This window comes from Oryctolagus cuniculus, chromosome 8 (genome assembly GCF_964237555.1).
Source record: "Oryctolagus cuniculus chromosome 8, mOryCun1.1, whole genome shotgun sequence".
NCBI classification, from domain to species: domain Eukaryota; kingdom Metazoa; phylum Chordata; class Mammalia; order Lagomorpha; family Leporidae; genus Oryctolagus; species Oryctolagus cuniculus.
Window position 1 is genome coordinate 37,003,965 of NC_091439.1, and position 15,926 is coordinate 37,019,890.

General features: G+C 40.2%; 1 protein-coding gene across 2 annotated transcripts in view; it reads right to left on the reverse strand.

Moving 5' to 3' along the window:
- The window catches only part of INTU (inturned planar cell polarity protein), a 108,600-nt gene that overhangs the window by 37,160 nt on the left and 55,514 nt on the right, over nucleotides 1-15,926 (reverse strand). For both annotated transcript variants that reach the window (XM_051819869.2, XM_002717241.5), the window contains exons 6-8: nucleotides 12,759-12,848; nucleotides 9,253-9,330; nucleotides 315-504 (exon numbers count right to left, since the gene is read on the reverse strand). In XM_051819869.2, coding sequence (XP_051675829.2) covers nucleotides 315-504; nucleotides 9,253-9,330; nucleotides 12,759-12,848 — 358 coding nt within the window. The remainder of the gene's footprint in view (nucleotides 1-314; nucleotides 505-9,252; nucleotides 9,331-12,758; nucleotides 12,849-15,926) is intronic.

Consider the following 15,926-nt stretch of genomic DNA (forward strand, 5'->3'; position numbering starts at 1 on the left):
CCCCCAAATTACAAAATTCTAAAGACACACTATTTAATTATCATTTCTGAAAAGCATTCCGAATTCAGGCAATGTTTAAACTTAAAGGAAGACTAGAGGGCCAGTTTCTATTTACAAAGAATAATTTGTGTTTCTAACTTTATAGCACTGGACCTCTACTTCATCAACCTATTATTTTTAATTCTTACCCATAGTCCCCAAAATAACAAAAAAAAAAACCTAAAAATTAAAAAAAGGGAAATAGAAAGAGAGAGGATAAAGGATTCAAGTAAGACAAAGGGCTCTGATTCTTATTTGCTGAACCATAATGTTACCTTGATTTGCTGTGGAAGTGGGAGCCATCGAACTCCAGGGAGAGCATCTAAGAGCACAGCACTGGAGGCGTCATACAGCTGAGCACTGGAACCAGGGACGGAATGCAGTTTAGCAGGCTGAAGTGCTCTTTGAAAGAACAAGCTAAAAAAATGATCCAAGCGGGGAACGTTCTCAATCTGGCAAAAGGCACTGGAGAAATAAGAGAGGCAAGTTAGTAACTTAACATGGAAAAGATTCGCGTGTTGTTCAAGAGACTGGATCTTTCTCAATCATAAAGGTGTTCTTCCTCACTCTTCTCCCCTAGTAAGAATCAGTGCTTAATGTTATCGATGGGATGTGTTAAGAAATTCGCCCTGTCCATGTTTCCGACTTTAAATTCCTCCTCTCAAATGTACTCTAAAAATGGTGCTATGGAAGGTCCACGGGTCTAACACAAGTGGTTTATCAACCATTGAAAGGGTTGAGTACTGTTTTTGTTAAAAAAAAAAAAAATGTTGCTTTTACTCTATCTCACAACCATTTACAACTTCCAATATCTTTCACGCAACATGGGATAATAAAGAGATTTTCAACTTTGTAATAGAAGAGATCTGGCTTTCAATCTTACCACTGTTCCTACTAGGTAGCTATCCCAGGAAAAGTACCTAACCTGGCTCTCAACTTTGGCCTCCAATTCTGTAAAAATGGGGTTAATACAAGCTAAAGCACATGCAAAGTACCATGTGTATAACAATGCTTATTACTTACTGAATACAGCAGGTACAAGATAAGGAAGATGTTATTTCTTTTACTCTTCACTATTAAGGAGGGAGGGAAGGGGAGGGAGGGAGGGAGGGAGGGAGGGAGGGAGGGAGGGAGAGAGAGAGACAGACACTACTTGTTTTTAGCCATGTAAAAGCAATATACTATTGACTGCAACCATTCATTGGAACAGCTCACTGGATGATACAGTAACTGGTACATGTGCCAATAACATTTCAAAATAATTTTTACTGATTCATCCAACAAATATTTGAGTGCCTACTCTGTTCTGGGCATTTTTCTCATTGCTGGAGGTCCAATAGTAAAAATATTAAGGTAAGGGACCAGTGCTATGGCGTAGCAGGTAAAGCCACCACCTGCAGAGCCAGCATCCCATATGGGCGCCAGTTTGAGTCCTAGCTGTTCCACTTCTGATACAGCGCTCTGCTATGGCCTGGGAAAGCAGTGGAAGACAGCCCAAGTGTTGGGCCCCTGCACTGGCATGGGAGATCTGGAAGAAGCTCCTGCCTCCTGACTTCGATCAGCCCAGCTTCAGCCATTGTGGCTATCTGGGAAGTGAACCAATGCATGGAAGACCTCTCTCTCTCTCTACCTCTGCCTCTCTGTAATTCTTTTAAATGAATGAATGAATGAGTGAATGGAGGAGGAGGAGGGGGAAGGGGAGGGGGAGAGGGAGAAGGAGAAGAAGAAGAAAAGGCAGCAGCCAGGCTCTCATATGACCTGAGCCTCCTTTCTTTAAAAAAAAAAAAAAAAAAAAAATTAAGGTAAGCCAATGAGCTCCTGTGCAGGTCCCATTCTAGTGGAGAACAACATATAAACAAACAGTAAAAGCATGAGCTCACAAAGGACTATGCACAGAATAGGTCGATGGGAACATGGAATGTGTCTGGTTGGTTATCTCTGAGGGAAGGGCATATAAAATAACAGACCAATGTCAAGAATATCCACCAAAAGATAGATGCCAAAGCTCTGGGGTGAGGACAGGCTTTGCCAGTGTGCCTGCACTACGGTGCAGAGGGAGGAGCTGTCAAGCAAGGTGGGTAAGGGGCCCACGCCGCAGCTCACTAGGCTAATCCTCCGCCTAACGGCACCGACACACCGGGTTCTAGTCCCGGTTGGGGCACCGGATTCTGTCCCGGTTGCCCCTCTTCCAGGCCAGCTCTCTGCTGTGGCCAGGGAGTGCAGTGGAGGATGGCCCAGGTGCTTGGGCCCTGCACCCCATGGGAGACCAGGAAAAGCACCTGGCTCCTGGCTCCTGCCATCGGATCAGCGCGGTGCGCCGGCCGCGGCGGCCATTGGAGGGTGAACCAACGGCAAAGGAAGACCTTTCTCTCTGTCTCTCTCTCACTGTCCACTCTGCCTGTCGAAAGGAAGGAAGGAAGGAAGGAAGGAAGGAAGGAAGGAAGGAAGGAAGGAAGGAAGGAAGGAAGGAAGGAAAGGTAAGATCCACATGATAATATGGAAAGACCACTGTTAACAGCTGTATGAAGATTAATAATTACAGTGGCAAGAAGAGAGGTAAGGATACCAGTTAGGGGGTAGCTAGAGAGATGGTGATGCTGGACAGGGCAATTAACAAAGATGGAGAGGAATGGATGGATTGGAGATATGTTTTGAGACATACTGATCAGGACATGTTGAAGGATCAGTTGGGAATGGCAAAGAAAACTGTCACATTTAATTTAATCACAACATGAAACCATCAACATATAATCAGTTTTCTTTTTTTTTTTTTCTTTCTTTTTAGAGAGATTTATTTTGCTCACAATTCTAGAAGCTAGGAAATTCAAAAGTATGATGCCAGCATCTGGCAAGAGCCTCCTGTAGCACCAGTTTTCTATGACTCACAGGGAACTAACCAGCTCACAACCTAACAAAAATAATTACGTCTTTGGACCTTTTGGTTGCTTCAGAACTTTTCAAATTGGGCCATTAATATCTTCCATAATCAGAAAAGGCCTTGTTAAGTAAAATGTCAATTAGTAACATCTTGGATCCATTTTTCTTCTTGTTTTAAGAATTCAATGATATTCACATTCATTGTCACAATTCCAAATTTTTACTTGAACAAGTGAAAACTTTTTAATTTTATTTAAAAAATACAAACTTCATGCATTTTATATACAAATTTGGGAACATGGTGATTTTTCCACCCCTACCTCCCTCCTACCCATACTCCCACTATTCTTCTTCCCTCTCCCATTCCTATTCTTATTTTTCACAAAGATCTATTTTCAGTTAATTTTATACTAATAAGATTAACCCTACACTAGGTAGAGAGTTCACCAAATAGTATGATTAAAAAAAAGTATAAAAACAAACAAAGATATTGTTTCTCAACAGTCAAGACAAGGGCTATTCAAAATCATAGCATCTCGAGATGTCAATTTCACTCCTATAGATTATCTTTTAGGTACTCTGTTACCACAGATCAGAGAGACCATATGATATTTGTCTTTTTGTAGCTGTCTTATTTCACTAAGTAAATGGTTTCCAGTTGCATCAATTTTGTTGCAAATGACAAGATTTCACTATTATTTTTGCCACTGTGTAGTATTCCATAGTGTATATATACCATAACCTCTTTATCCAGTCTTTAGTTGATGGACATCTAGGTTGACTCCATATCTTAGTTATTGTAGATGGAGCTGCAATGAACATGGGAGTATAGATAACTCTTTCATATGCTGATTTTATCTCCTTTGGGTAAATTCCAGGAGTGGGATGGCTGGGTCATATGGGAGGTCTAAATTCAGTATCCTGAGGTATCTCCATACTGTCTTCCATATTGGGTACATGAGCTTACGTTCCCACCAACAGTGGAATAGGGTACCCTTTTCCCCACATTCTCACCAGCATTTGTTGTTTGTTGGTTTCTTTATGAAAACCATTCTAACTGGGGAGAGGTGAAACCTCATTGTGGTTTCAATGTGCATTTCCTTGACGGCTAGTGATTATGAGCATTTTTTCAAGTGTTTGTTGGCCATTTGAATTTCCTCTCTTAAAAAAGGTTCTTTGCCCATTTCTTAACTGGAATGTTTGTTTTGTTGAGTTTCTTAAGCTCTTAACAGATTCTGGAAATTAATCCTTTATCAGTTGCATAGTTTGCAAATATTTTCTCTCACTCTATTGGTTTCTTCTTTACTTTTCTGAGTGTTTCATTTGCAGTGCAGAAGCTTCTCAGTTTGATAAAATACCATTTGTTACTTTTGGCTTGTGGTTCTGGGTCATTTCCAAGAAGTCTTTCCCTATGCCAATGTCTCATAGGGGTTCCCTAATGTCCTCTAGTAATTTGATAGTATCAGGCTGTAGATTAGGTCTTGGAACATGTTGAGCGGATTTTTGGATAAGGTGTAAGGTAGGGGTTCTGTTTCATATGTCTGCACGTGGAGCACCATTTCTTGAAGAGACCATCTTTGCTCCAGGGATTGATTTTTGCTCCTTTGTCAAAGGTAAGTTGGTTGTAGATGCATGGATTTATTTCTGGAATTTCTTTTCTGTTCCATTGGTCTACACATCTGTTTTTTCGTCAGTACAGGCTGTTTTGATGATAACTGCCCTGTAGGGTGTCTTGAGATCTGGTATTATAATGCCTCCAGCTTTGTTTTTGTTCTTCAAGATTGCTTCAGCTACTCACAATCTCTTGTGTTTCCATATGAATTTTAGCATCATTTTTTTCTAGATCTGAGGAGAATAATGTTAGTATTTTGATTGGTATCACACTGAATCTATAAATTGCTTTTGGTAGTATGGGCATTTTGATGATGTTGATTCTCCCAATCCATGAACATGGAAGATTTTTCCACTTTTTTATGTCTTCTTTTATTTCTTTCTTTAATGTTTTATAATTTTCATCATAGAGGTCTTTGATGTCCTTAGTTAAATTTACTCCAAGATTTTTAAATTTTTGTGTAGCTACTGTGAATGGAATTGTTCTCAGTTCTTTCTCAGCTATGGCACTGTCTGTATATACAAATGCTATTGATTTTTATGTGTTGATATTATATCCTGCTACTTTACCAAACCCTTTTGAGTTCAAATAGTCTCTTGGTAGAGTCTTCTGGATCTCCTAGATACAGAATCACTTCATCTGCAAATAGGGATAGTTTGACTTCCTCCTTCCCAATTTGTATCCCTTTAATTTCTTTTTATTGCTTAATGGCTCTGGCTAAAACTTCCTGGACTATGTTGAATATCAATGATGAGAGTGGGCACCCCTGTCTGGTTTTGTATCTCAGTGGGAATGCTTCCAACTTTTCCCCCATTCAATAGGAAGCTGGCCGTGGGTTTGTCATAAATTGCCTTGATTGTGTTGAGGAATGTTCCTTCCATACCCAGTTTGCTTAGAGTTTTCATCATAAAAGGGTGTTGTATTTTATCAAAGCTTTCTCTGCATCTAATGAGATAATCATATGGCTTTTGTTCAACAGCTTGCTAATGTCATGTATCGTATTTATTGATTTGCAAATGCTGAACCATTGCTGCATACCACAGATAAATCCCACTTGATCTGTGTGAATCATCTTTCTGATGTTTTGTTGGATTCTATTACATAATATTTTGTTGAGGATTTTTGCATCTATGTTCATCAGGGAAATTGTTCTATAATTCTGTTATCCTGTTGTATCTTCTGTTTTGGAATTAACGTAATGCTGCATTCATAGAAGGAGTCTGGGAGGATTATGTTCCTTTAAATTGTTTTGAATAGCTTGAGTAGAATTGGAATTAGTTCTTGTTTAAATGTCTGGAAGAATTCAGCAGTGATGCCTCCAGTACCTGGGTTTTTCTTTGTTGGGAAGGTCTTCATTACTGCTTCAATCTCCATCTTGTTTATTGGTCTGTTTACGTGTTCTATGTTTTCATGTCTCAATTTTGGTAGATTATATGTGTCCAGGAATCTATTCATCCTTTTAAGTTTTCTGATTTGTTGGCATACAGCTCTTTGCAGTAATTCCTGATGACTCTTTATTTCTGTGGTATCCACTGTTACATTACATTTCCTTTTTCATCTCTGATTTTATTGATTTGGGTCTTTGCCTTTTTTTTGTTGTTGTTAGTTGGAGAAAGTGTGTCAATTTTGTTGTTTATTTTTTCAAAAACCCAGCTCTTCATTTCATTGATGTTTTGTATTGTTTTTTTTTGTTTGTTTGTTTCAAGTTTCTTTATTTCTTCTCTAATTTTAATTATTTCTTTTCTCCTACTAATTTGTGGTTTGGTTTGTTGTTGTTTTTCTAGGTCCTTGAGACATATTAATAGTTAATTTATTTAGTAACTTTTCAGTTTCTTGATGTAGGTACCAATTGCTATAAACCTGCTTCTTAATATTTCTTTTGCTGTATCCTGTAAGTTTTGATATGATGTATTGTCACCTTTACTTGTTTCCAGGTTTATTTCTCTTTTGATTGCTTTTATGGCCCACTGCTCATTCAAGAGCATGTTTGGTATCCAAATGTTTGCATATATTCTAGAGATTCTTGAGTTCTGGATTTCCAGCTTCAATCCATTGTGATCAGAGAAGATGCACGGCATCATTTTGATTTTTTTGAATTTGCTCAGACTTTTGTGGCCTTGTATATGTTCTATCCTAGAGAAGGTTCTGTGCACTGATGAGGAGAATGTGTATTCTGCAACTATGTGGTTAAAAGTTCTGTAGATATCATTACATCTATATGGTCTATAGTTTCAATTAGCTCTGTTGTTTGTTGATTTTCTGACTGGTTGATCTATCCATCAATGAAAATGGGGTATTGAAGTCTCCCATTACTAAAAAAATCCATTAACAGTTGTTTTAAATATCCAAGTACTCTGTAATTGTGTGCATACACAGTTATTATAGTCACATATTCCTGTTGACTTGATTCCTTAATCATTACATAGTGCCCTTCACTGTCTCTTTTAACAGTTTTTGTGCTAAAGTCTATTTTGTCTGATATTAGGATGGCTACACCTGCCCTCTTTTGCTGTCTATTGGCATGGAATATCTTTTTCCCTCCTTTCACTTTCAGTCTATGTGTATCTATGTTGGTGAGATGTGCTTCTTCTAGGCAGCAAATAGATAGGTCTTATTTTTTAATCTATTTGACCAGTGTGTTGAGACCATTTCCGTTTCGACTTGGGCCTGGCATTTCTCCATGAATATTCCTATCATGTACTTTGGATTTCTTTTGTACTTTTACTGGGGTATTTCCTGCATTCACATTCTTTCATGATGATGGCTTTCTTTCTGTGTTTCTTTGTGTAGCACATCTTTTAGCATCTTTTGTAAAGCTGCATAAGCAGTGACAAACTCAATTTCTGTTTGTTATGGAAGGTCTTTATTTCATCTTCATTAATAAATGAGAGCTTTGGAGGGTACAGTGTTCTGAGTTGACAGTTTTTTTCTCTCAAGACTAGGACTATGCCTTGCCATTGTCTTCTATGCTGTAGGGTTTCTGATGAGAAGTCAGCTGTGAGTCTAATTGCAGATCCTCTAAAAGTTATCTGGCATTTTTCTTGAAGCAAAAAACTCTTAAAAATGCTGCCATCTTAGGGTCACTTTCAAGTCAACAGAAGCTATAATTCAAGGTAAAATTCAGAGAACATAAGTCCCTCTGCACTCAACCTACTTTACTGACTGTTGACTGTTTTCATGTATGAAAATCATTATAGAAATTCAATCCTAACTAATACCTGGCTTTATGGAAACAGTGAGCTTCAACTAGGGCAAAATATAGCAATGTTTGTTTCTCTATTATAAATTTAAGGAGGTCATTTTTAATCACACCTATATTTTCCATTGGTTAAAAATTTCCTTATCAGTAAAAGGGAAAAAGCAGCATTTATGGATGCCCAACCTTTTGGGGCTCATTCATATGGAAAATGCTGGTAAAACAGTGTGAGAGGTATGAGCTTCCTCAGAGGCTCCCCCAGAGAAGGACACTGCAAACCCGATCATTTTCCTAGATGACAGAACCACAGAAAATTCTTTCACATGCCTTGACAACAGTAGCAATAAAGACCCACTATGGATAAATACAGCTGATACCACTGTGGTTAGGAAAAATCTATAGACTGCTTTTGAACATTTATATTGGTATGTTCCTAAGGCTTTGAAAGCAAAGAAGTAATTTTGACCCTCAGAAGTACTATAACTCACAAAAATTCCACAAAGAGAAAAATCCATTTTCCATCCACAATATTATGTGCTCAAATGTTGAAAAATAAACTCAAATTTCCTCCTTCAAATCAGAAAATACAAATCATATTATAAAGAAAGGTTAAGATGTAAGAAGGGGAAAATATGCATAGTATAAGACCACTTGTGGGGGCCAGCGCTGTGGTGCAGCAGGTTAACGCCCTGGCCTGAAGTGCTGGCACCTTTATGGGCACCGGTTCTAGTCCTGGCTGCTCCACTTCCGATCCAGCTCTCTGCTATGGCCTGAGAAAGCAGTAGAAGATGGCCCAGGTCCTTGGGCCCCTGCACCCGCATGGGAGACCCAGAGGAGGCTCCTGGCTCCTGGCTTTGGATCAGCTCAGCTCCAGCCGTTGCAGCCATTTGGGAAGTGAACCATCAAATGGAAAACCTCTCTCTCTCTCTCTCTCTCTCTCTCTCTCTCTGCCTCTCCTCTCTCTGTGTAATTCTGACATTCAAATAAATAAATAAATCTTAAAAAATAAAAGACCACTTGTGCAAAAAAAAGCATCTGCATACTCATACTGTATTGAAAAATACAGAATACACATAAGACAGTTAATACCTTCTCTACAGCATGTCTACATTTTTTATGACATTATACTATTTTTACTGAAAAAAATTTTTTGAGAAAGAAGCATATTTTAGGATAACGATTTTGACTACAGTCTTAGAAGTTGAATAAAACACAAAATGTATTTAATACCTTACTCTTTTCTGTGTCGATAATGATATTTGCCCCTACAGAAATACATCAATCAGAAAATAATTGCAGTTATAAAAATATTTCACTAGAAAGTTTCACTAAAGTAATTGTGATATTTAAAAACATAGATTAAAAACTACCTAGAGTTGTGAAATAAAAGTCAGTAATAAGAGAAGAGGTGGAGGAGGTAGAGGAGGAACAGTAAAATAACTAATTTCCAAGTAAAAAACAGTATTAGCTACAAACAGTGATATAGCAGCATATACTTAAAACTTGAGATTCGGTCCAAAGTACTTACCTATCTAAAGAACCATACATAAACTTCAAGGTACGGGCAACATCTTCTATCATGTTCCTTAGCTGAGGAAGTGGAACACTAAAAAAGCAAAAACATCTATTCAATTATAACAAATAAAATTATATATATCTTACAACAGCAAAACATTCTTTACACTTTATATAAAAACTGTGTGTGTCAACTATGAATAGGGCTGTGAAAAACGGGTGTATTCTATATCAGCAATTGATTCCCTTGAGAGATGGGCTTCTAGCATGAAGCAAATAGGGACTTTTCAAACTGTTATTTATAAGCAAATTCTTTAATCCTCTTCAGTAACTGAATTTCTTCACTTGTAAATGGTGCCAGTAATCACTAAGTCTTTCACAGGCTGATTTTGAGGATTAAATGAAATTAACACATACACAATACATAGTGTAGTACCTAGTCCCATAGAAATAAATACTAAATTCTTTTTTTAAAAAGATTTATTTAGGGGCCTGTGTTGTGGTATATAGTAGGCTAAGCCTCCACCTGCAGTGCTGGCATACCATATGGGCACCGGTTTGCGTCCTAGCTGCTCCTCTTCTGATCTAGATCTCTGCCTGTGACCTGAGAAAGCAGTGGAAGATGGCCCAAGTGCTTGGGCTCCTGCACCCACCTTGGAGACCTGGAAGAAGCTCCTGACTCCTGGCTTTGATCAACCCAGCTCCAGCCATTGCAGTTAATTGGGGAGTGAACCAGTGGATGGAAGACCTTTCTATCTCTCCCTCTCTCTGTATCTACCTCTCAAATAAATAAATAAATAAAAATTTTAAAACAAAAGATTTATTTATTTGAAAGGCAGAAGACAGAGAGAGGGAGAAATATAGAGAAAAAGAGATAGATCTTCCATCTACTGGTTCACTCCCCAGATGGCTGCACAGCTATGGCTGGGCCTGGGCAAGGCCAGGCACCAGGAACTCCATCTGGGACTCTCACACGGGTGGTGGTAACCCAAGCACTTGGGCCATCTACTGCTGCTCTCCCAGGCACATTAGCAAGGAGCTGGAATGAAAATGGAGCAGCCAGGACTATGCTGTTACTCACATCAGATGCTGGCTTCACAAGAGGCGGCTTAGGGGGTGAGCAAGGTGGCATAATAGGTTAAACTGCTGCCTGCGATGCTGGCATCTCATATGTGTGCCAGTGTAAATCCCAGCTGCTCCACTTCCAATCCAGGTCCTGCTAATGTGCCTGGGGAAACAGAGGAAGTTGGCCCAAGCCCTTGGGCGCCAGCATGCACATGGGATATCTTCCAGTGCAATCATAAACCACATTCACAATGCTGGAGATACAGACAGAGGAACAGCTGCTGAAGAGGTGCTTGTGCAGGCTCTCTCAATACTCCATTTTCCAGTGTAAACAATAATAATAATAATAATAATAATAATATCTATCATGCCTGGTTACAGGAAATGAGATGGAATAAGGGAAAGAATCTGGTCCAGAGTGGTCAGCATGAGCATCAGGAGAGGGCCAGAGGAGGCTAGTGCTGGTTTTGACTTGTAACTCAGGATAGAAAAAAAAAAAGGAGGCTTTCTAGCTAATTCTAAGTTATCAAGCCCAGTTCTGTAGGAGACGTATGACATAAATATTTATGGAAGATGACTCTCCATTTTGAGTAACAGAGATCAAGAAACAGGTAGAGCTTCCCCTCCTGGAGCACACAGTGATGATCTTTTTTTTAGCTTTTGGATCAAACCTTTCCTGATTCGGCTGCTGTCCTCAGTGTGGCTGAGCAGCCTCTGCTCAGAGCCCTCACTGGCCCTTCCTCGCCCTCTCTATCTGCCTATGCTGCCTTTATCTTACTTTTGTGTTTTCTGCTTCTTCTCTTTTGCCATTTGGGCTATTACAAGTGTTTTGTTTAGTTTTGCCACTGCATCCTGAATTATGTTATATCCTGGATGCTCTCCTATTCTTGTAAATCTACACTTTTAAAATGACTCCTTGGTTCTTCCTAATTCAACCAACTGTCCTAGGGAAGTCTCCTAGCTGGGTTCATTAAAATCCCCCTTTAGACAGCAACATGCAAATTAGCCAGTTACAGAGCAAGCATCATCATCTAGCATATGTCACAGCACCATTATCCTCTCATGTTAAACATTTTTGAATACCATTTTTATGACAGATTATCTCTCTTTATGTCCAAATTTAAGTCCTCTTCAAAATAAAACATTTGGGGGGGGCAGGCACTATGGCACAGTGAGTTAAGTCGCCACTTGTGACACTGACATTCCATTTCTAGGTGCCAGCTCCAGTCCTGTCTGCTCTGCTTCTGATCCACCTTCCTGTTAATGCACCTGGGAAAGCAGCAGAAGATGGCTTGGATACTTGGGCCCTGTCACCCACATGGGAGCCCAGGCCATTGCGGCCATTTGGCGAGTGAACCAGTGGATGAGAAATCTCTTTATCTTTCCCTACCTCTCTCTCTCTCAGTCTTTCAAATAAATAAAAAAAATCTTAAAAAAAAAAAGTCATTTCTGGTGCCCACATTGTAGCATAGTGGGTAAAGCTGCCACTTGCAATGCTGGCTCCACTTCCGATCCAGCTCTCTGCTTATGCACCTGGAAAGGCAGTGGGTGGTGGCCCAGATCCTTGTCCCCTGTCAATATAGGGCATCTGGAAGAAGCTCCTGGCTCCTGGTTTTGGATGGTCCAGCTCCAGCTGTTGTGGCCATTTGGGTAATGAACCAATGGATGAAAGATCTCTCTCTCTCAGCAACTCTGCCCTTCAAATAAATGAAATAAATTTTTTTTAAAAAAGTTACTTTGCTACTTTTCACAGCAGCCTTTGGAGTTCCTAGTAATGGTAAAAAAAAAAAAAAATCTATAAATTCTTTGATACTCTTCCCCTCAAGAAGCAGAGATTAGTTCCTCTCCTCTCAAGAATGGACTGGACTTTAGTTACTCACCTCTTCTTCTTCTTCTTCTTCTTTTTAAAGATTTATTTACTTATTTGAGAGACAAAGGTGGGGGGCGGGGTCTTCTACCTGCTGGGTCACTCCCCAAATGGCCACACCGGCCAGAGCTGGGCCAATCCCTGGGCTCCTAATCAGTTTGTTATGGATTGTCAATCCTGTTTTTACTTTCAACTACTAAAGTCAGATATATTTCAAAAAATGCCACGAAAAAGTTAAGGAGTTCATGAGAATATAACATACCTTTAGAGAAGTCACCTTAGAAAATACATATTATTTTGTCAAATGGGGTCAGCATCAGGGTAAGATACCCTTTTATTGACCCTTAATTCTCCTATAAAACACAAAAGACAAGCTCAGCTACCTCTGTACCAGCCACAAAAGAGAGAAGCGTATTGACAGTGCCCACCTTAAAAGAACCCCTCTGCACAAATGAACACGGGCAACCTGCAGATCCTAAACCTATTTCAGGAGTTCCTCTTCTGACAACATCAACATTTTCATGAAATGGACTTTGCGAACAGAATTTTAGAGATGATTTTCAAGGTAAACAAAAATCTCAACTTACTCATCAGCAGGCAGGCCAATTAACAACAACTTGTCAGATTCTTTCCAATAAGCTATGTGGATTTCTTTCGCATTTAAAAGGAGGGATGAGCTAAGAAAAAATAAACACAAAATAAGGTCACAATATCTTTACATGTCATACTGTGATAAAAATCATTCCAAAAAAATTACACGTTATGATTTATGGACTGTATGATTAATAGGCAAATTTCTTGGCATATTCTTAACTGTGACACAGAAAGGGCAAGGAAATGTACGATATATGTATTCTAAAATACTTAAAAAAGTAAAGGCCTGAGTAAATTGTATGAATATATTCTAAAATACTTACTTAAAAAACAAAAATAAAAAACCCAAATAACTCTGCCAAATAAAAGTAGACCTATCATAGAAAAGGTAGAGCCAGTATAGAAGAAAACATGTTTAAGTTCTTTTGCTACCATTATTTAACTATATGCAATTCTTTTTTCCAAAGGAAACCCAACTGATTAATTCAGCAAAACCTTCTGTGACTGCTTATATACGAATATGACTGGGTAAGGAGATTACAAAGAAAGGAAGATGTGATCCTATCCCAGGACAAGACAATCCAGCGCAAGACCCAGGTATCTAAATAAGGAACCAAAACACATGTCAGAATTAAGCATGTTCTTGGGGTGGGAGCTGTGGCGCAGCGGGTTAATGCCCTGGCCTGACGTGCCAGTATCCCATATGCACGACAGTTAGAGACCTGGCTGCTCCATTTCCGATCCAGCTCTCCACTACAGCCTGGGAAAGCAGTGTAAGATGGCTCAAGTCCTTGGGCCCCTGCACCCACCTAGGAAATCCGGAAGAATCTCCTGGCTTCAGATCGGCGCAGCTCCGGCCATTGCGGCCAATTAGGGAGTGAGCCATCGGATGGAAGACCTCTCTCTCTCTCTCTGCCTCTCCTCTCTTTGTGTAACTCTGACTTTCAAATAAAGTAAATAAATCTTATAAAAAAAAGAATTAAGCATGTTCTCAAGAAGGTTTTTGTAATGATGGTTTCAGAGTATGTCAAACCAATCAAATTCTACAGCTAGCATACATACAAGTTTATTGTGTTTCAATTACATTTCATGAAGTTTTAAAAGTAAATGTGTTCTAAAAACAGATTCAACAATGAACTATAGAAAAAGGAGAATACAGTGTGTAGACTCTCAAATATAAATAAAGGATTTTTTCAAAAAGAACATTTTGTTTGTCTTAAAGTTAAAATGCATACACTTTTAGAGAAATAGAAGACTCTCTTGTTATCACATTAAGATTACTAGTTTAGGGGCTGGCACTGTGGTGTAGCGGGTAAAGCTGCTGCCTGCTGTGCCGGCATCCCATATGGGTGTCAGTTCGAGTCCCACTGCTCCACTTCTGATCCAACACTCAGCTATGGTCTGGGAAAGCAGTGGAAGATAGCCCAAGTCCTTGGGCACCTGTACCTGCATGGGAGACCCAGAAGAAGCTCCTGGCTCCAGATTGGCACAGCTCCAGCTGTTGCGGCCCTCTGGGGAGTGAACCAGCAAATGGAAGACCTCTCTTTTCTCTCTCTCTCTCTGTATCTCTGAATAACTTTGCCTTTCAAATAAATAAATAAATCTTTACAAAAAAAAGATTACTTGTGGGTGATCCTGTGCCTGGCTGGGGGATTGCCTGCCTAGCCCATGCAGGTTGGAGGGCGTGACATACCATGCCTCCAGGGATGGCCTGACTGTTGGCAGGTGGCAGGAGCCCCAGGAACATATCCCCCACCCCCCACTCCCTGTTGAAAGGCCTTGTAATTACCAATCAGGTAAACGGCTCCCAGGTGTGGCCCATAAGGATCACCTGGAAGACTATGCGCGCTACATGACCTTCAAGCTGATTGGAGAAGCACAGCAGCGCCAACATCGGCTTGATCTGACAGAACTAGTATTGCCTTGAATTAGCTCCGCCCCCTCTGCCTGCCCTTTAAAAGGTGTGTTTGACTGTAAATCAATGGATATTGTCACCCAAACCTTCCCCTAGTGCTTCTTGTCGAAGAACGCCATCGCCCTACCATCCCAGCAGTGCGCAGGCCTCGCAGGATGAGCCTGCAATTACTACTTTAAAGGAACTGCTAAGGAACTCCTGAAGTAGTAATATTCTTTTTTAAAGATTTTATTTGAGAGGCAGAGTTACAGACTGTAAGAGGGAGAGAAAGAGAGAAAGAGGTCTTCTTTCCGTTGGTTCACTCCCCAAATGGCTGCAATGGCCGCAGCTGCGCGGATCCGAAACCAGGAGCCAGGTACTTCTTCCAGGTCTCCCACGCAGGTGCAGGGACCCAAGGACTTGGGCTGTCTTCGACTGCTTTCCCGGGCCACAGCAGAGAGCTGAATTGGAAGAGGAGCAGCCGGGACTAGAACCAGTGCCACATGGGATGCCAGCGCCAGAGGCAGCGGATTAACCTATTGCACCACGGCGCTGACCCTGAGAGGTAGTAATTTTCAAGTTATTGTTTCCTCAAAAAAGTTTATAACTGCATTTACTGTTACCCATGTGTTTAACACATATATAGACATTAACAAGATCTAAATATTAAGTACAATAATATCAGTAAATATACATTATCTTTTTTTTTTTAAAGATTTTATTTGACAGGCAGAGTTATAGACAGTGAGAGGGAGAAACAGAGAGAAAGGTCTTCCTTCCATTGGTTCACGCCCCAAATGGCCACTATGGCCGGAGCTATGCCGATCCGAAGCCAAGAGCCAGGTGCTTCCTCCTAGTCTCCCACACGGGTGCAGGCGCCCAAGCACTTGGGCCATCCTCCACTGCCTTCCCGAGCCACAGCAGAGAGCTGGCCTGGAAGAGGAGCAACAGGGACTAGAACCCGGCGCCCATATGGGATTCTGATGCTAAAGGCGGAGGATTAGCCAAGTGAGCCACAGCGCCGGCCCAGTAAACATACATTATCTTTCAATAAGATTAAAAAGGAGGATTGCTCCTTGAAAATATTATGCTAAATGAAAGAAGCCAGTCACAAATAACTACATATTCTATGATTCCCCTCATTTCGATGTCCAGAGCAGGCCAATCTATGCTGATGGAAAGCAGATCCATAGCTGCCTAGGGCTTGTGAAGGTATGCAGGGTGAGAGATAAAGAATACAAAATTCCTTTTGGGGTAATAAAAATGT